Source organism: Phasianus colchicus, chromosome 2 (assembly GCF_987193195.1).
Source record: "Phasianus colchicus chromosome 2, bPhaCol1.hap1.1, whole genome shotgun sequence".
NCBI classification, from domain to species: Eukaryota; Metazoa; Chordata; class Aves; order Galliformes; family Phasianidae; genus Phasianus; species Phasianus colchicus.
In genome coordinates, this window is record NC_143437.1 from 104,302,081 (window position 1) to 104,316,985 (window position 14,905).

Below are 14,905 nucleotides of genomic sequence, written 5' to 3' on the forward strand. Positions count from 1 at the left end.
GGAGCGTCGCGCCAGCTTCCGGCGCCGGCCCTGTCCCGCGGCGGCCGGAAGCGGAAGTGCCCGGTCGAGGCGGGGCGGCGGTGGCCGCCCCGGGCTGGCGGGGGCGGCTGGCGGGCCGCGGGCAGGAGGGCGGGCGGCGGGGCCGGGACCGACCACGATGCCCCGGCGGAAGCAGAGCCACCCGCAGCCGGTGAAGGGTGAGTGCGCGGCGGGGCCGGGGGGCGGCGGCGGAGCCGGCGGCCGGAGCCCGACGGTGACCCGCGGCGTTCGGTGTGTTGCAGCGGAAGCCGAGGACGGCCCCGAGGAGACGGCGGGAGCGGCGCTGGTGCTGCCCGGCGACCTGCTGCTAGGCCGCGGCCTGGCCTGCGAGAAGGGACCGCCAGGTGCGTGCCGCCGCCCCGCACGGCCCCGCCGCCACGCCACCCCCGGCTGTGTCCGCCCGTCGGTGGCCTCCATCCCCATCCGCCGGGAGAGCCGTCTCCCCTGTAACGCGGGGACCCCCCAGGCGCGCGGTGCCCCCGTAGGGCCTCTACCTCCCGTTAACGCCCCCGGGCTCTGGGGCTGCAGGGGCCGCCGCCGACCCCCACCGGGTGTCCTCAGAGCGGCACCGCTCTGCCCCGGGAGACCCGGAGCCTCGCAGGGAGCAGTGAGAGTGGCTCGTTGCCCTCGGATGCTGGGCGGGGAATAAGGCGGGGATGCGCTGAACACGGAGCGATGTGCACCACCCAGCTCCTGCACCCCATCTGATCCTATGAGGGCTGTGCTCTGGGTGCAGGATGCCACGCTCTGTGCTGAGGCTCGGCCCCAGCTGCCTGGCAAGATGGGCTCTGCTCCGAGAGCTGCACCTCCCTGCAGTGCGTGCTTGCAGTCCTGCACTGGGACGAAGCTGGCTCCGTGGTGCCGGGCACTGCCTGTGCTGCAAAAAGCTGTTCTCTGCAGCAGCTCTTTGCAACTAGAAAAGCAGCCCTTCCTGCCCCCAGGCCCAGCCTGGCTGGGGAGCAGTGTCACGCAGGTCTGGATTCCTGAAGAGCCAACACTGGTCATGTTCTCAGCCCCATGGGCTGTGCTGTCCCAGTGGGGCAGTGCTGCAGGGGTGCTGGGCTGCGCCACCAAGCTTGCAGGGCGTCCCTTCAGCATGGGGCTTAGGGTCAGGGTGTTCCCCTAGCAATAGCAAGGTTGTAGCAGGATGCTCTGATCTAGCATCAGATCTTCCCAGTGTTTGCAAATGTGGGACTAGAAAACACAAGGGAGCCTGGAGTGGCCTCGCTGTGCCCAGGGACCCTGGGACATGACACTGTGGGGTGAGCAGCAGCAAAGGGGACAATCCAAGGCAAGAGCCAACTGCTGGTTCTTGCAGCCTCTTGAATGCACTCCATGTTAGGCACAGCTTAAGGCTGACTATGGCAAGGCTTTGCTGCATGCCACTACTCTTCTGTCCTGAGCAGCAGCCTGTGGGCGCGTCCAGGGGTTCCAGGTATACTGGCTAGATGTGGGTGGCTGCAGGTCAGTGGCTCTGCTTCTGCCATCCTGTGTTGGGGCATAGGTGTTAAACGTCCTTGTCCAGCTGGCAAGCAGAAATGCCCTCCAAGAGCCTCTCTGTTGAGTAGCAGCACTGTGTGGGGTCAGAGGACATCTTTTTTACTACTTGTTGCTGGCCGAGAGACAAGGACCAGCAGCCTGGTGAGCTGTGCCCACCACCACCCGGCACAACTGGGTGAGGCCCTGTAGCAAGACCTGGGGGCAGCTTAGGCTGCTGTCTGAGTGTTGGGGCTGCAGTGGGCTCCTGGGTAGCGCTGGGGTGAGCACCTCTTGGCTGCAGTCCCCCCTCCTGGGACCGGTGGCACCAAATTGGGGCCACGCGTGAGCCAAGCGAGCTCCCGCTGCTATCCCATCCCCATGCTCTTCTCAGCAGAGGCACTGGTGGGGAAGATCGCCATCCCAGCGTACGCGCTGAGCGACGACGACTGCTCCTCCGGGTACCAGCAGCTGAGCGTGGACAGCGACCCTGAGGAAGGCGGCGAGCCCGGCCCTGCAGCGCTGCCCTGCCGCCAGTGTGGGCTGCAGCTGGCTGCCAGCCTGGGCCAGAGCTGCCTGCAGTGCGCCGGCACTGAGGGCGGCCGCAACCAACGCATCGTGTACACCTGCCAGCTCTGTCCCTTCGCCTCCCACTACTCCAGTCACCTCAAGCGCCACATGAAGACACACAACGGGGAGAAGCCGTTTGCGTGCCCGCAGTGTGCCTACGCCTCAGCCCAGCTGGTGAACCTGACCCGCCACCTGCGCACGCACACTGGGGAGAAGCCCTACCGCTGTACGGGCTGCAGCTTCGCCTGCAGCAGCCTGGGCAACCTCAAACGCCACGAACGGGTCCACAGCCAGGACAAGCCCTTCCAGTGTGCCGCTTGCGACTACCGCTGCAACCAGAGCCGCAACCTGAAGCGGCACATGCTCAGCCACCGCCTGCCTGAAGGCGAGGGGCAGCACCAGCAGGACAAGGACCCAGGTAAGGCGGGGTTGGGAGGGAAACTGCGGTGGGAGAGTCCCAGAGCGCAGTCTGGAGATGGGCAAGGAGCACATCTTGTCATCTTCTGTTGTGTCGATCTCGGTGCACATCCTCAAGTGGCTGCTGGCCTGTGCCAGGACACCATCACCTTGGAGCCAGGGTTGCTCGCAGGAGCTGTGCTCTGCCAGCACTGTGCTGCCTGCTCACATCCCTGCTTCTCTTTGTCTCGCAGAGCCGCTGCTGCCGGAGCTGAACCTGCACATGGGCAGCGGCACTGGCCCCTTCCTGCCCGGCTGCGCGCGGCTGCGGGGCGAGGAGACGGCAGCGCTGCCCGAGCTGCTCTTCCCCTTTACGTGCCGCATGTGTGGGCTGGTGCTGGACGATGGGTTCGCACAGGACGAGGGCCTGGCCGAGCAGGTCTGCGGGCGCTGCAGCCTGGCGGTGCTGGGCACCGAGCCGGGCGCCAGCCCTCGTAAAGGCACCGGGGACAAAGGCTTCGCTTGCAGCCTCTGCCCCTTTGTCACCCACTACCCCAACCACTTGGCACGGCACATGAAGACGCACAGTGGGGAGAAGCCGTTCGCCTGCCCGCTCTGCCCCTACGCCTCCGCCCACCTCGACAACCTGAAGCGGCACCAGCGTGTGCACACGGGTGAGAAGCCCTACAAGTGCCAGCTCTGTGACTACGCCTGCGGCAACCTGGCCAACCTCAAGCGCCACGGGCGCATCCACTCGGGTGACAAGCCCTTCCAGTGCAGCCTCTGCAGTTACAGCTGCAACCAGAGCATGAACCTGAAGCGGCACATGCTGCGACACACGGGCGAGAAGCCCTTCCAGTGCCGGGACTGCACCTACACCACTGGCCACTGGGACAACTACAAGCGCCACCAGAAAATCCACGGCCACACGGCTGAGAATTGGGTCAACCCACGCAACGCCAAAGCCCTCCTGGCTCCTCCTGCCGTGGACACGGCCCTGCCCTGAACAGCACTTAGTCTGGCTGCAGGGGCTTGGCCCCACGCTGGGCCCTGGGGGGGCCACAGGGCACCCCAGTCCCTCATCAGCTGCGGCCCCTGCCCTCCCTGGGGGACGGATGGGCAACAAATTCCCCTGGGCTCAGGGCTGCCTTAAGCAGGGCCCACTGCCCTGGGAGGGGTATCTTGCAGCCCTATGCTGCCTGTGGTGGGGCCATGCCCTTGCCACCACAGGGTGGCACCAGCCTGTTCCTCCTGCCTGTCAGAGCCTTCCTCCGCCAGCATATGGGGAAAGGGAGGAGGGGGAGAACAGGACTGGTTCTGTGGCTGCTGCCATACCGGTCAGTGTAATTTATATTGTGTATAAAAGCATTAAACAGTCAGTTTTGTTATCCGGTATTCTCCCTAGGGACCTTGTTCTGCTTCAGGAGAGGACGTGGGGCAGGAGGTGGGAGGGGAAGGATGGCTGCCACCCCACAAGAGACAGCCTAGGTACCAATCAGAATCCATTTTAATCATCATTGCAGTATGTAAACATTGGTTACTGTCCATTAATGCTCTGGTCGGTCTGAGCAGCAGGAGATAGGTGGTTACAAGCCTAGATTACACTGGAGTCTACGAGCAGGTTAGAGACAGGGCTCTGCGCAGAGCCCCACTGGAGACAGCTTACTGCACTCTGTCTCTGAGCAGAAACCTAAAGGCTAATTTGGCATTATGGAGCCTCGTGAGGGCCGCTCGGTGCCACCGGGCTGCTGCCAACACCCCCTGGGGCAGCCGCCTGCCCACGCAGCGGGCCAGGCCTGATGTAGGCCCAGGTCCTCCCAGGGTGGGAGAAGGGGGGGCTCTGCTCCTCCGGAGCTGGGCTGGGCTCCATGACACCTGCTCCAGGGCTCGGCACCGGCACAGGCTGCCCCGTGGGAAGCCAGCAACAGGAGGAGTTCAGCTGCCCCCAGCCTTGAAGGCAATGGTGGGTTGGGGATGCACTTCCCAGCCCTTGGGGAGCAGGGGAAGGTGGATGGTAGCAGGTGAGAGGCACGTCGATTGCAACCTGTCTGCAGGTCATACATTCCTCGGCGAAGGCCCTGGGGCCCTCAGGCCAGTGCTGTCCTAGGAGGGGGGAGCGGCTACAGATCTTCATCACCAATGCCCTCAAAGGCGTAATTGCCATGGAAGTCGTTAGCGCCCACATCATTAGCAGAGCTGGAGTGACTGATCCCTCGAAGACTAACAGACGTGAGTTTGCTCTGCGGAAAGAGGAGGTGTGTTAGGGAGGATCCCCTCCATGCTCAGTCTCAGTGTGACAGCACCAGCTACATGCACACACAACTCACCGAGAGTTTGGCCATTGGCTCCCGGGAGGCATCAGGCGAGTCCTGCAGGGACAGCACGGTCAGGGAGCCTTGTGTCACCCCCTGTGCTCACTGCTCTTCTGTGCACCAGCCCTTGGCTGCTGCTGCCAACCCTCAAGGTGAAGTCTGGGGGTGCCCAGACACAATCGCCTCCCTCCCTCAAGGACGGCCCCAGGACCGCCTTTTTCTCATCCCAAGGCTACAGGAGCGAGGCAACAGCCCTGCTGGTGGATCCTCTCTGGCTCTGGCACCTGACCCACAGCTAAGCCTGGGACAAAGTCCCACTCACCAGCAGTGGGGGTGACTTCACGGCTTGCTGACTGTCTGAGCGCCGCAGAGCCCCATTTGCCCGTCGGCGGAACATCTGCAGGGGAGAAACTCGACTCAGTGGCAGGGTGCCCGTGGGTAGGTAGTTCCAGGAGCTGGGTTTCCTCCTGGGGATCCTTCAGCTGGCCCCATGCTGAGGAGGGTGAGCAAGGCCAAGCCTAGACCTCACAAAGCCACAGGGGCAAGATGGGACCCGCCTAGACAACATGCTTACCCAACCCTTACCTTGCGGATGCTGCCACCTGACTTTTTCACCATCAGTTCATCCACCATGGATTGCAGGCAGATGCTCAGCATGATGGCCTACAAGAGAGAAGTGTTGTCAAACAGTGGCCCCACACACCCCATAGCTTTCCCAACACACCACACTGAGCCCACACCTGCCCCCTCCCTTGAGCTGCCCTTAATTCCCACCTTTTCCAATGCTGGAGTGCAGGCAGCCCTACCTGTGGACTGGTGATGGTAACCCACTGCAGCCGGTCCTTGCTCATGAGATACTCAAAAGCTAGCTCCAGCTTCACCTCCGACTTGCCAGGGCTGCTCCCTGAGGGACCATTGCTCATCGGCACCTGCACAGACACAAGCTGAGGCACGTGGGCCTTTCACCACTGCCAGTTCCCATGCCCCAGACCTTCCCCAGGCTTCCAGCCCAGCCAGCAGCTTTCCTGCTGAGAGCTGCCAGAGCCGGGTCCCAGCAGCCCTCCTCGTGCCCAGGATCCAGGCACTCACCGAGGACGTGACCCTCCAGCACCGCATGCGTGTAACCTTGAAGCTGCCTTCCTTGATCTGCTCGTTCGGCAGCCGCACTTGGAAGTTGAGCTCGTTGTTGCCGGCGCTGACGACGACGTGGCAGCCCTTCTCAGGGAAGTCTGTGACGCAGGGATCGAACTTGAGATAGCCGTAGTACTTCAGGGTCTGTGCCAGTCGGATGAACTGTGGGCAGAGCCAGGGAAGGTCAGCACCCACAGGCAGCTCCGTCAGTTGGAATGTGGGCACCAAGCTCAGCGCCGGGGCTCTTATGGGGCAGCGGGGCCGGTGCCTGGGATTATTCCAACCACAGCATCACGCCCTCCCCTACCTCCTTCTTGGAGACTTTTTCCTGCAGAGACTTGAGCTGCCGGTGCTGCTCCTTGTTGACAAGGATCCATCCGTGCTCGATGTCTGACACCGTCTACCAAGAAGCAGAGGCTGGTGAGCAGCTGGGCCCAAAGCCCCGAGAGCAGCAGAGCAGTCAGTGGGTGTGCGGTGCCCCCTCCTCACCCCGCTGGGCCACACAGACCCTCACCTGTGCATACAGCAAGTTGAGTCCCACACGATGCTCCATTACATCGTCATCATAGGACGAGTCCCAGTAGCTGGAAAGGAACCACACGAGTCAGCTTCTTCCCCAACTCCTGACAGCGATGGGAAGAACACGGTCCTGCATGTGGGGATGTGGAGCTGGGCTGCCCCCACAGCCTGCACCCTTCAGTAGCCCTCAGCAGCCACATCCTGCTCACAGAACCGTGGAGGGTCAGAAGGCACCTCTGGAGATCATCCAATCCAACTCCCTGCTAAAGCAGGTTCCCTACAGCACATTGCAGAGGAAAGCATCCAGGGTAGTTTTGAAATGGGGAGCCCAGAACTGGGCCCAGTGTTCCAGATGCCCAGGGCAGAACAGACAGGAGAACCCCTGCTGGCTCGTGGTCAACCTTTGGTCAACTGTTGGTCAACCAGGACACCATCAGCCTTCTGGGCCACAAAGGCACACTGCTGGCTCACCTACTGGTCCTAGTGACCTACTGGCCACCAGCACACCCACGTCCTTCTCTGTAGGGCTGCTATAGGCAGGCAGTGCCACGTCTGGGAAAAAGGACACAAGGACCAATCCCTGTGGGGCAGTCCAGCCCCACTGGGGACACGCAGTGCATTTCCAAGTGGGTCAAAGCACCCTATGGGCAGCAATGGCAGAAGTAGAAGGGTCCTTCTGCACTGTGGGGAGTCCTGGACACCACCCTCAGGTGCTGAGTGGCTGCAGCTCACCTCTTGCGCAGGATGATCCTGAATTCAGGGTTGTGTAGGCTGGTGACAGACACATATGGCAGCTCAAACTCCTGCAGCTTCCGCACGACTGCAGGGAAATGGCAGCTCAGCAGAGGCTCAGGGCTGGAGGAGCCCACCAGGCCCTTGTGGGACTGCCCATAGCATGCTCTACTCACACGAGAAAGCTCCATCCTTGGTCTCTCGCACCAGAAAGAGACTGAAGTAGCCAACCAGGTCATCGGGCAGATCCAACTTGGAGGCCACAGCCTATGAGCGAGAGCAGGAGGTCACCACTGAGAGCTACAGCACCTGTGTATGTCACCCTGCAGCCCCCTGGTAGGATCCAGCCCAGGCACTTTGTGGGAAGGCAGGACTTCTGCTGGATGGAGGACAGGAAAGGGGAAACAAATGGAGAAGCCAAGGGATCATGGCATCACAGAGCTCCACCACTCCCCATACCCCTGCCAAGGACAACCCTGCTCTGGGGCAAGGACAAAGCACAAGAGCTCTGGCACCTCAAGAACATCCTCCGTCTGGTCTGAGGTGAGGATGGTGACCTTGACCATCTGGCCATTGGAAAGCAGCACTTCTAGCACCACCTCCTCCGTAGGGATCTGCTGCGTCTCCTGCAGAGAGAAGGGATTGGCAGCTTGGCCCCATCTGCCACCCACTCTGGGTCTGGGGGCCCACCACATATCACCCCAGCCTGGCAGCTCCTTCCCACCTGCTGGGCCTTGCGCAGAAAGCTGTTGAAGGTCTCGCTGCCTCCCAGTGTCGGGTCCTGTCGCACTGGGGTAGAAGACAAACAAGGAGAAGTGTTAGTTGGGAAAGCACAGGGACTCACATCAGCCCCCACCTGCTCTGCAGCCTCCCAGTGTTTGCATCCAGACAAAGCACGTGCTGAGTGCAGGGTGTGTGCACGGATGGCCGTGCGTTCCCTGCAGATTGGGGCATTGGGGGGTGCACCTCTGCTGGTGTAGGGCAAGGGAAGGGGCTGGGGATGGCCATCAGTTCCCTGCAGACTGGTGCTCTGGGAGGGGGGGCACTTTTGCTGGTGTAGGGCAAGGGAAGGGGCTGGGGACTGAAGAGCAGCACTGGTGGTGCTGTGTATTGCAGGCCGACGTTCAGGGAACGATGCCAGCTATTATCAGAGCACAGCCAGGAACACTGAGACAGACTGCTGCAAGCTCAGCACTGCAGGAGGAAGGGGCCAACGCTGGGCCTGCGTGGCCACAGGAAGGTAACCTGGGCAGTGCCACCAAGCTGGGGACGCGACCCTGGGCTGCAGCGTCCCGCTTACCAGCCTGCATGTACTTCTCCAGCTGTTCCCTGCGCTGCTCTACCTCCGCTGGGGTGAGAGTGAAGATCTTCTTCGGGGGAAAGGCCGGTACCACGTTCGTGCCATATTCTTTCCTTAGCTGGGAAGAGAGCAGAGCGCTGTGAGAGCCCCCGGAGAGACAGGGACGGCCCGACACCCAGCCACGCTGATCCTCAGGGCTCTGCTGAGCAGACAGCTCGTCGCCCGCTCCCAGCCAGCACCCAGCAGGAGCCAAGGCAGGATGTCACACAGCAGGCAAGGCCTGGCACAGCGCGCTGCGTTCTGCCCTCCTCCCTACCTGCTCGTGCAGCCCCAGCAGCTGGCTGTAGCGCACCCGGCAGTGCAGCACCCCGTTCACGTGGATGTTGTAGGCCTGCGGCGGGGAGAGGCGCGGGTCAGAACCGAGCAGCAGCAGCGCACACAGTCATTCAGGTCGGGGAAGACCTCTACGATCACCCACCCCAACCCATCCCATCGGGCGCCCCGTGACCCTGCGTGCCGCATCCCCCGTTCCCTGAACGCCTCTGGGCTGGGTGCCGCCACCGCCTCCCCGTGCGGCTGTGCCACCGCGGCGCCGCTCCTTCGGAGTGGAAACGGTCCGACCCGAAGCCCGGCCGTGCCCCCCGTCTCTCAGCCGCTCGGGGTCCCATAGCGGCGCGGCTTTGAGGCGCCGAGCCGACCCCGCGCCGATCCCCGCGCCGTGCCCGGGAAGCCCCGCGGCGCCGAGGGCAAAGTCTGCGGGCAGCGCCGGGCCCGCACCGAACGGCCGCGCGGCTCCGGGCCCCGCAACGGGGCGGGAGGGCGTTCACCCCGCACGGAGCACAACAGGAAGCGGGGACGGCCGGCCCGCGGCTCCTCGGTCCTTCCCCCCGCGGCCGCCCCCCCACCTCCCGGCACCGGGCGGGGCCGAGCGGCGCCCCCGAGGGCTGCGAATCCCCCCCACCCCCCCCCCGGCCCCGCGGCCGCCCCGCTCACCACGTAGGCGGCGCCGCCGTCGCCGGCGCGGGTCTCGGTCTCGGGGATGGAGAAGTGCATGGCGGGGTCCGGGGCCGCGGAACCGGGGAGCGGGGCGGAGTGTGCGCCCGCCGCTACCGGCCGCGCTCCGCCGCCATCTCGGGCCCGGCGCTCCGCGGCGCCGCCCCGCGGGGCCCACGCGATGGCGCTGCCCGGGAACCGCCCCGCTCCGCCCCGCGGCCGGCCGGCCCGCCCCGCGGCTGCTCGGCGCCCTCCGGCCGGCAGGGGGCGCGACGCGGGGAGGGTCGGCGGCCGTCATGGCGGAGCCGGAGGCGCCGGGCGGTCGGTGCGAGCCGTGCCGGCCGCGTGGGGACCGGGGGACATCACACGTCGCCCCCGTCCCGGGCGCGGGCTGCGGAGCGGCCCCGTCGGTACCGGTAGTGGTGCAGGTGAGCGGGGCTTCGGGCGTCGGGCGGGGGAGCGGCGCGGGGCCGGGGCTGCTTCACCGTGTGCCCGCAGGGCCCCGAGCTGTCCCGCGAGGAGAAGCTGCAGCTGCGGAAGGAGAAGAAGCAGCAGAAGAAGAAGAAGAGGAGCGAGAAGGGAGCGGCGGCGGAGCCCGCGGAGCCGGGCACGGCGGCGGACCCCGCGCAGCCCCGCGGTGAGAACCTTCCCGCAGCCGCGGCCGGCACTGCCCTCGGACGGCGCTGCGGTGCGGCACTGCGGGGCTGCGAGCGGCCCCGGGGCGGGTGGGAGCCGCAGGGCGTCCCGTAGTGCTGTGCAGCCAACCCCCTGCCACGTGCAGGGCCACCAACCTCCTCATTCAATACCAGCCCAGGCTGCCCAGGGCCCCATCCAACCTGGCCTTGAACACCTCCAGGGATGGACGGGGCATCCACAGCCTCTCTGGGCAGCTGTTGCAGCACCTCACCACTCTCATAGGAAAGAACTTCTCCTGACATCCAACCTAAATCTCCCCTCCCTCAACTTAAAACCATTTCCCCTCGTCCTGTTGTTATCTACCCTTTCAAAGAGTTGATTCCCCTCCTGTTTGTAGGCTCCCTTTAGGTACTGAAAGGCTGCAATGAGGTCACCCCGCAGCCTTCTTTTCTCCAGGCTGAACAAGCCCAGCTCCCCCAGCCTGTCTTCATAGGGGAGGTGCTCCAGTCCCCTGATCATCTTCATGGCTCTCCTCTGGACCCTCTCCAACAGCTCCCTGTCTTTCTTGTACTGGGGGCTCCACACTTGGACGCAGTGCTCCAGATGGGGCCTCACAAGAGCAGAGTAGAGGGGAACAATCACCTCCCTGTCCCTGCTGGCCACCCCTTTTCTGATGGAGCCCAGGATGCCATTTGCCTTCCAAGCCACAAGGGCACACTGCTGGCTCATGTTAAGATTTTCATCCATCAGGACCCCCAGGTCCTTCTCCACAGGGCTGCTCTCAAGGACCGCTCCTTCCAGTCTGTATGGATGCCTGGGATTCCTCAGGCCCAAGTGCAAAACTCTGCACTTTGCCGTGTTGAACCTCATCAGGTTCACCCAGGCCCACCTTTCTAGCCTCTCGAGGTCCCTCTGAATGGCATCCCTTCCTTCCACATGTCTCCTACAGTTGCTCCTCAACCCGCATCCCCCCCAGCCTTGGCCAATGTCCCCAACGACAGCGAGAAGCCCGTCGGGGGCAAGAGCAAAGCAGAGCTGCGAGCGGAGCGCCGGGCCAAGCAGGAGGCTGAGCGGGCCCAGAAGCAGGCCAAGAAAGCAGAGCTGGGACAGGGAACTGCGCCAGCCAAGCCCAGGCTGACCCCTACTGAGGCTCCATCTGGTAAAGATGTCGCTGCTGGGGTGCAGAGGGCTGCTGGGTGAGCGGGTTGGGGTCCCGTAGGGTGCGCCCCATCCTGGCACATTTCTGTGATGTCCTGGGTACTGGATGTGCCTTGCAATTGGGGCAGTCTGGCTGGGCTGTGGGTTACAACAGTTCACTGCTGCCTCTTTGCTATCCTCACAGTGGTAAAGAGGTTGCCAGAGCACGTGCAGGTGGATGACCCTGCTGCCCAGAGGAAGTTGGCCAAGAAGCTGGAGCGCCAGCAGGTAGGAGGAGGGTTGGGCAGCAAGATAAAAGCTGCAGGGCAGTTCTGCCTCAGGTCTGTTGCTGGGTGTCACGTTCAGGCGTGGTGGGGAGTAGGGTTTGCCCTCTGCTTTGGCAGAAGGAACCTTTGATGTAACCCAACCTGTAAGTGTTGGGTGAAATTAGTGGTATTGGAACAAGCAGGGCTGGATGGTAGCCTTGAACAAGTCATCATCGACGCTGTTTGGTGTTAGGTACCTCTGAGGCAGGACTATGGTACCAAGGTGAACCTGTTCTCCCACTTGCACCAGTACAGCCGGAAGAAGCCGCTGACACAGCAGATGAGGTTTGTGACCTCCTCAGCCCAGGCCTGTGGCTCTGCTTCAGCCATCCTGTCTGTAAAATGCTCACGGAGCAAGTAGGGCTGGGCTGACAGATCTTTTCTTACTGCATCCCTCAGATTGTTTGTGGAGGGCATGCCTTAGCCTTTTTTGGGCTCTGGAGCACCAGAGCTGACAGCTCTCTCACCTTTGTCCCTGCAGCATCCCCTCCACAGTAATTCACCCAGCTGTGGTGCGCCTCGGCCTCCAGTACTCCCAGGGTATCATCAATGGTTCCAATGCCCGTTGCATCGCTCTGCTGGAAGTCTTCAAACAGGTATGGGGGCTGCCTATGCCCACCAGGCAGTAGGGATGTTACACCAGGTGCCAGCATCTCTTCCTCTCCCCCAGCTGCTGGGACCGTGGTTCTGCTCAGTCCCCTCCACACCTCTTTTCTCTGGCCTCAAGCATCCATCCTGCTAGGCTCCTATTCTAGTTGTGCAGATTTGAGTCCCAGAGCAACCTATTTCCCTTTCTGCAAAAATATATCAAGCTGTGCCCTACACAGGGTGCCTGGTCATGCAATGCCTGGCCAAACTCATGCTTGCTCTTCTTGTTTCAGCTGATTCGGGATTACTCTACTCCCCCTAATGAGGAACTATCAAGAGACCTAGTGGCCAAGCTAAAGCCACACATCAGGTGAGGGGACCCAGTGCCAGAGTAGAGAGACTGATGTGGTACATCAGCCATCTCTCCGGGTTTCTGTTCCACTGGAGCTTTTCTGGGGCTTTGGTTCTGCCTCTCCGGCTGCCATCCCCAGCCCAGCTGCATCTTCACTTTTTCTATTCTTGTCCTCCAGGCTACCCTGGAGCTAAGCACATTTCCTCTCTGCAGCTTCCTGAACCAGTGCCGGCCCCTCTCAGTTAGCATGGGCAATGCTATTAAGTTCCTCAAGAAGGAGATTTCATGTCTCCCTGACACCCTGAGAGAGGAGGAGGTGAGTGGCTGCACACAAATCGCAGGCTTCAACCAAGCTGCTAGTGTCTGTAGGCCAATAGGCTGGAGTTTGTCAGGAGCAAGGGTGTAAAATGGGGGAAGCCTAGTAGTCAGAGGGTGGTGACACACTGGAACAGGTTGCCCAAGGAGGCTGTGGATGCCCCATTCCTGGAGGCATTCAAGGCCAGGCTGGATGTGGCTCTGAGCAGCCTGGTCTGCTGGTTGGCGACCCTGCACGTAGCAGAGGAGTTGAAACTAGATGATCGTTGTGGTTCTTTTCAACCCAGAGCATTCTGTGGTTCTATGAAGCTGCAGCAGAAAGAGCACATGCGGTGTATAGCGAGGCACCATGATGTGCTGGCAGCCCGGTGCTGGGATAGGAGCTGGCCCTGCATGTTCTAAAGCCCTCCTGTTGGAAGCAGAGGTGCCACTCAGCAAACAGGCTGGAAGCAGGATGGGGCTCAGGGGCAGTGCTAAGCTCCCAGTCATCCCAGGTAGCAAAGGACAAAGATCAAAATGATGCTGTTTGTCACGGTACCGTCTTCCTAGGCAAAGGAGAAGCTGCAGGGCACCATCGACAACTACCTGCGGGAGAAGATTGTTTTGGCAGCCGAAGCCATTTCGAAATCTGCCTTTGAGAAGATAAACGACAACGATGTGATCCTGGTGTACGGATGGTAAGAGCACAGCCGGGCCTGGAGGGGTGACACCGTTCTCAGCAAGGGCAGACTTCAGCTCTACCCCGATCGGGGCAGATGGGGGGCAGGTGCGTGAGGTCTTGGGAGGGGTAGGGGGGGGAAGCTCAGCCCAGGCAGAGCAACCCGTCTGAGGTTCCCAACAGCTCGTCCCTGGTGAACCGCACGCTGTGCGACGCACACAAGCAGACGGACCGGAGCTTCCGTGTCATCGTGGTGGACAGCCGGCCGCGGCTGGAGGGTCGGGAGACGCTGCGACGCCTGGTGCGCCGTGGCATTCACTGCACCTACGTGATGATCAACGCCATTTCTTACGTCCTGCCTGAGGTGAGGAGCGAGCGGGTTCGGGATGAGAGGCTGCGATGCGATCGCCGGTGCTGAGGGGTGTTTCCTCGTGCTTCCGTGGCAGGTGTCCAAAGTGCTGCTGGGAGCCCACGCGTTGCTGGCCAATGGCTCCGTCATGTCCCGCGTGGGGACGTCGCAGATCGCGCTGGTCTCCAAGGCTTACAACGTGCCTGTGCTGGTGTGCTGCGAGACGTACAAGTTCTGCGAGAGGGTGCAGACAGACTCCTTTGTCTCCAACGAGCTGGGTATGGCTCTGTCCCCTTTTTTCCCACTTAGAGGTCTGAGCCTTCCTCCTGCTTCTGGTCAGGAGGGGCTGAACTGTTGTATCATTTCCCTGCCCGGAGGTTCTGATCCGCTCTCTCTGCAGATGACCCCGATGACCTGATCGTGCTGCGGAAGGGCCAGGCCCAGCTGGGCGGCTGGTCAGAGAACAAGTCCTTGCGTCTCCTCAACCTGGTGTACGATGTGACGCCACCTGATCTGGTGGATCTGGTTATCACAGACCTGGGCATGATCCCCTGCACCTCGGTGCCTGTCGTCCTGCGCGTCAAGAACGTGGATCAGCAGTAGGGGGCAGCTGCATGGATCCTAATAAATCAAGCCTCGTGGCTGTAACATGTCTCATTTGTGTGGTGTGGCAGAAGCCCAGGCACTTGTGGCAGCCTGTGGCACCCTGGGCTCAGTTCTGCACCATCCTGGGGTGTGCAGCCCTGGGAGCTGCTGGCACTGCATGCACGGAGCTCCTCCTAGCCTACAGCTGCTGCAGGAGGACCCCAACCCCAGTGCCGCCAGAACAGCCAGGGCTGGGAAGCCTGGGAAGGGAGGTGTAGGGAGGCTCCCATCTCTGGCCACACGGAAGCAGGAGCAGCAGGGCTGAGAGGGCAGATATCAGCGGGGATGGGGTTACAGAGTGCCTCTGAGCCGGGCAGGGATACGCTGGGGAATCGGAGAGCGGCAGCCCAGATGCACCGCGGCGCGAACTCAAACCACGGCAGAGGCAGCCAGCGGGGGGGGGGGGCGTGGTCATGCAAATGAAGCAGCCA

At 62.4% G+C, this 14,905-nt stretch overlaps 3 protein-coding genes across 6 annotated transcripts; 2 read left to right on the plus strand and 1 right to left on the minus strand.

The window, feature by feature from the left end:
- Nucleotides 1-84: 84 nt before the first annotated feature.
- ZNF513 (zinc finger protein 513) lies at nucleotides 85-3,876 on the plus strand. 3 transcript variants are annotated; one of them, XM_031595960.2, is made up of 4 exons: nucleotides 85-197; nucleotides 282-383; nucleotides 1,910-2,503; nucleotides 2,736-3,876. In XM_031595960.2, exons 1-4 carry the CDS (start codon nucleotides 158-160, stop codon nucleotides 3,485-3,487), a joined length of 1,488 nt encoding a protein of 495 aa, XP_031451820.1. In that variant the 5' UTR covers nucleotides 85-157; the 3' UTR covers nucleotides 3,488-3,876. The 3 variants fall into 3 exon arrangements, with proteins under 3 accessions (XP_031451820.1, XP_031451821.1, XP_089992579.1); XM_031595961.2 differs by having other exon boundaries at nucleotides 1,913-2,503; XM_090136453.1 differs by having other exon boundaries at nucleotides 91-383.
- A 94-nt stretch (nucleotides 3,877-3,970) lies between these two features.
- SNX17 (sorting nexin 17) lies at nucleotides 3,971-9,647 on the minus strand. 2 transcript variants are annotated; one of them, XM_031595962.2, is made up of 15 exons: nucleotides 9,469-9,647; nucleotides 8,792-8,866; nucleotides 8,476-8,593; nucleotides 7,900-7,964; nucleotides 7,691-7,801; nucleotides 7,352-7,442; nucleotides 7,176-7,263; nucleotides 6,439-6,508; nucleotides 6,232-6,324; nucleotides 5,883-6,086; nucleotides 5,600-5,737; nucleotides 5,379-5,456; nucleotides 5,116-5,190; nucleotides 4,809-4,850; nucleotides 3,971-4,721 (listed from the first exon to the last, which is right to left on the minus strand). In XM_031595962.2, exons 1-15 carry the CDS (start codon nucleotides 9,526-9,528, stop codon nucleotides 4,602-4,604), a joined length of 1,428 nt encoding a protein of 475 aa, XP_031451822.2. In that variant the 5' UTR covers nucleotides 9,529-9,647; the 3' UTR covers nucleotides 3,971-4,601. The 2 variants fall into 2 exon arrangements, with proteins under 2 accessions (XP_031451822.2, XP_031451823.2); XM_031595963.2 differs by having other exon boundaries at nucleotides 5,600-5,722; nucleotides 9,469-9,646.
- Nucleotides 9,648-9,744: 97 nt separating this feature from the next.
- EIF2B4 (eukaryotic translation initiation factor 2B subunit delta) lies at nucleotides 9,745-14,477 on the plus strand. The gene is made up of 12 exons (XM_031595964.2): nucleotides 9,745-9,896; nucleotides 9,967-10,105; nucleotides 11,054-11,263; nucleotides 11,447-11,529; nucleotides 11,761-11,852; nucleotides 12,049-12,163; nucleotides 12,449-12,525; nucleotides 12,721-12,823; nucleotides 13,372-13,499; nucleotides 13,664-13,844; nucleotides 13,927-14,107; nucleotides 14,230-14,477. The coding sequence occupies exons 1-12, from the start codon at nucleotides 9,765-9,767 to the stop codon at nucleotides 14,430-14,432; spliced, it is 1,644 nt and encodes a 547-aa protein (XP_031451824.2). The 5' UTR covers nucleotides 9,745-9,764; the 3' UTR covers nucleotides 14,433-14,477.
- Nucleotides 14,478-14,905: the final 428 nt, after the last annotated feature.

Coding starts and splice junctions, on each gene's coding strand:
- ZNF513 (XM_090136453.1), top strand. CDS start 158: ATGCCCCGGCGGAAGCAGAGCCACCCGCAGCCGGTGAAGGGTGAGTGC. Junction 384..1,909: donor CTGCGAGAAGGGACCGCCAG/GTGCGTGCCGCC, acceptor TGCTCTTCTCAG/CAGAGGCACTGGTGGGGAAG. Junction 2,504..2,735: donor CCAGCAGGACAAGGACCCAG/GTAAGGCGGGGT, acceptor TTTGTCTCGCAG/AGCCGCTGCTGCCGGAGCTG.
- SNX17 (XM_031595962.2), bottom strand. CDS start 9,528: ATGCACTTCTCCATCCCCGAGACCGAGACCCGCGCCGGCGACGGCGGC. Junction 5,738..5,882: donor GCTGGAGGGTCACGTCCTCG/GTGAGTGCCTGG, acceptor CACGTGCCTCAG/CTTGTGTCTGTGCAGGTGCC. Junction 4,722..4,808: donor AGCCAATGGCCAAACTCTCG/GTGAGTTGTGTG, acceptor CTCTTTCCGCAG/AGCAAACTCACGTCTGTTAG.
- EIF2B4 (XM_031595964.2), top strand. CDS start 9,765: ATGGCGGAGCCGGAGGCGCCGGGCGGTCGGTGCGAGCCGTGCCGGCCG. Junction 10,106..11,053: donor GGACCCCGCGCAGCCCCGCG/GTGAGAACCTTC, acceptor TGTCTCCTACAG/TTGCTCCTCAACCCGCATCC. Junction 12,526..12,720: donor AAGCTAAAGCCACACATCAG/GTGAGGGGACCC, acceptor TCCTCTCTGCAG/CTTCCTGAACCAGTGCCGGC.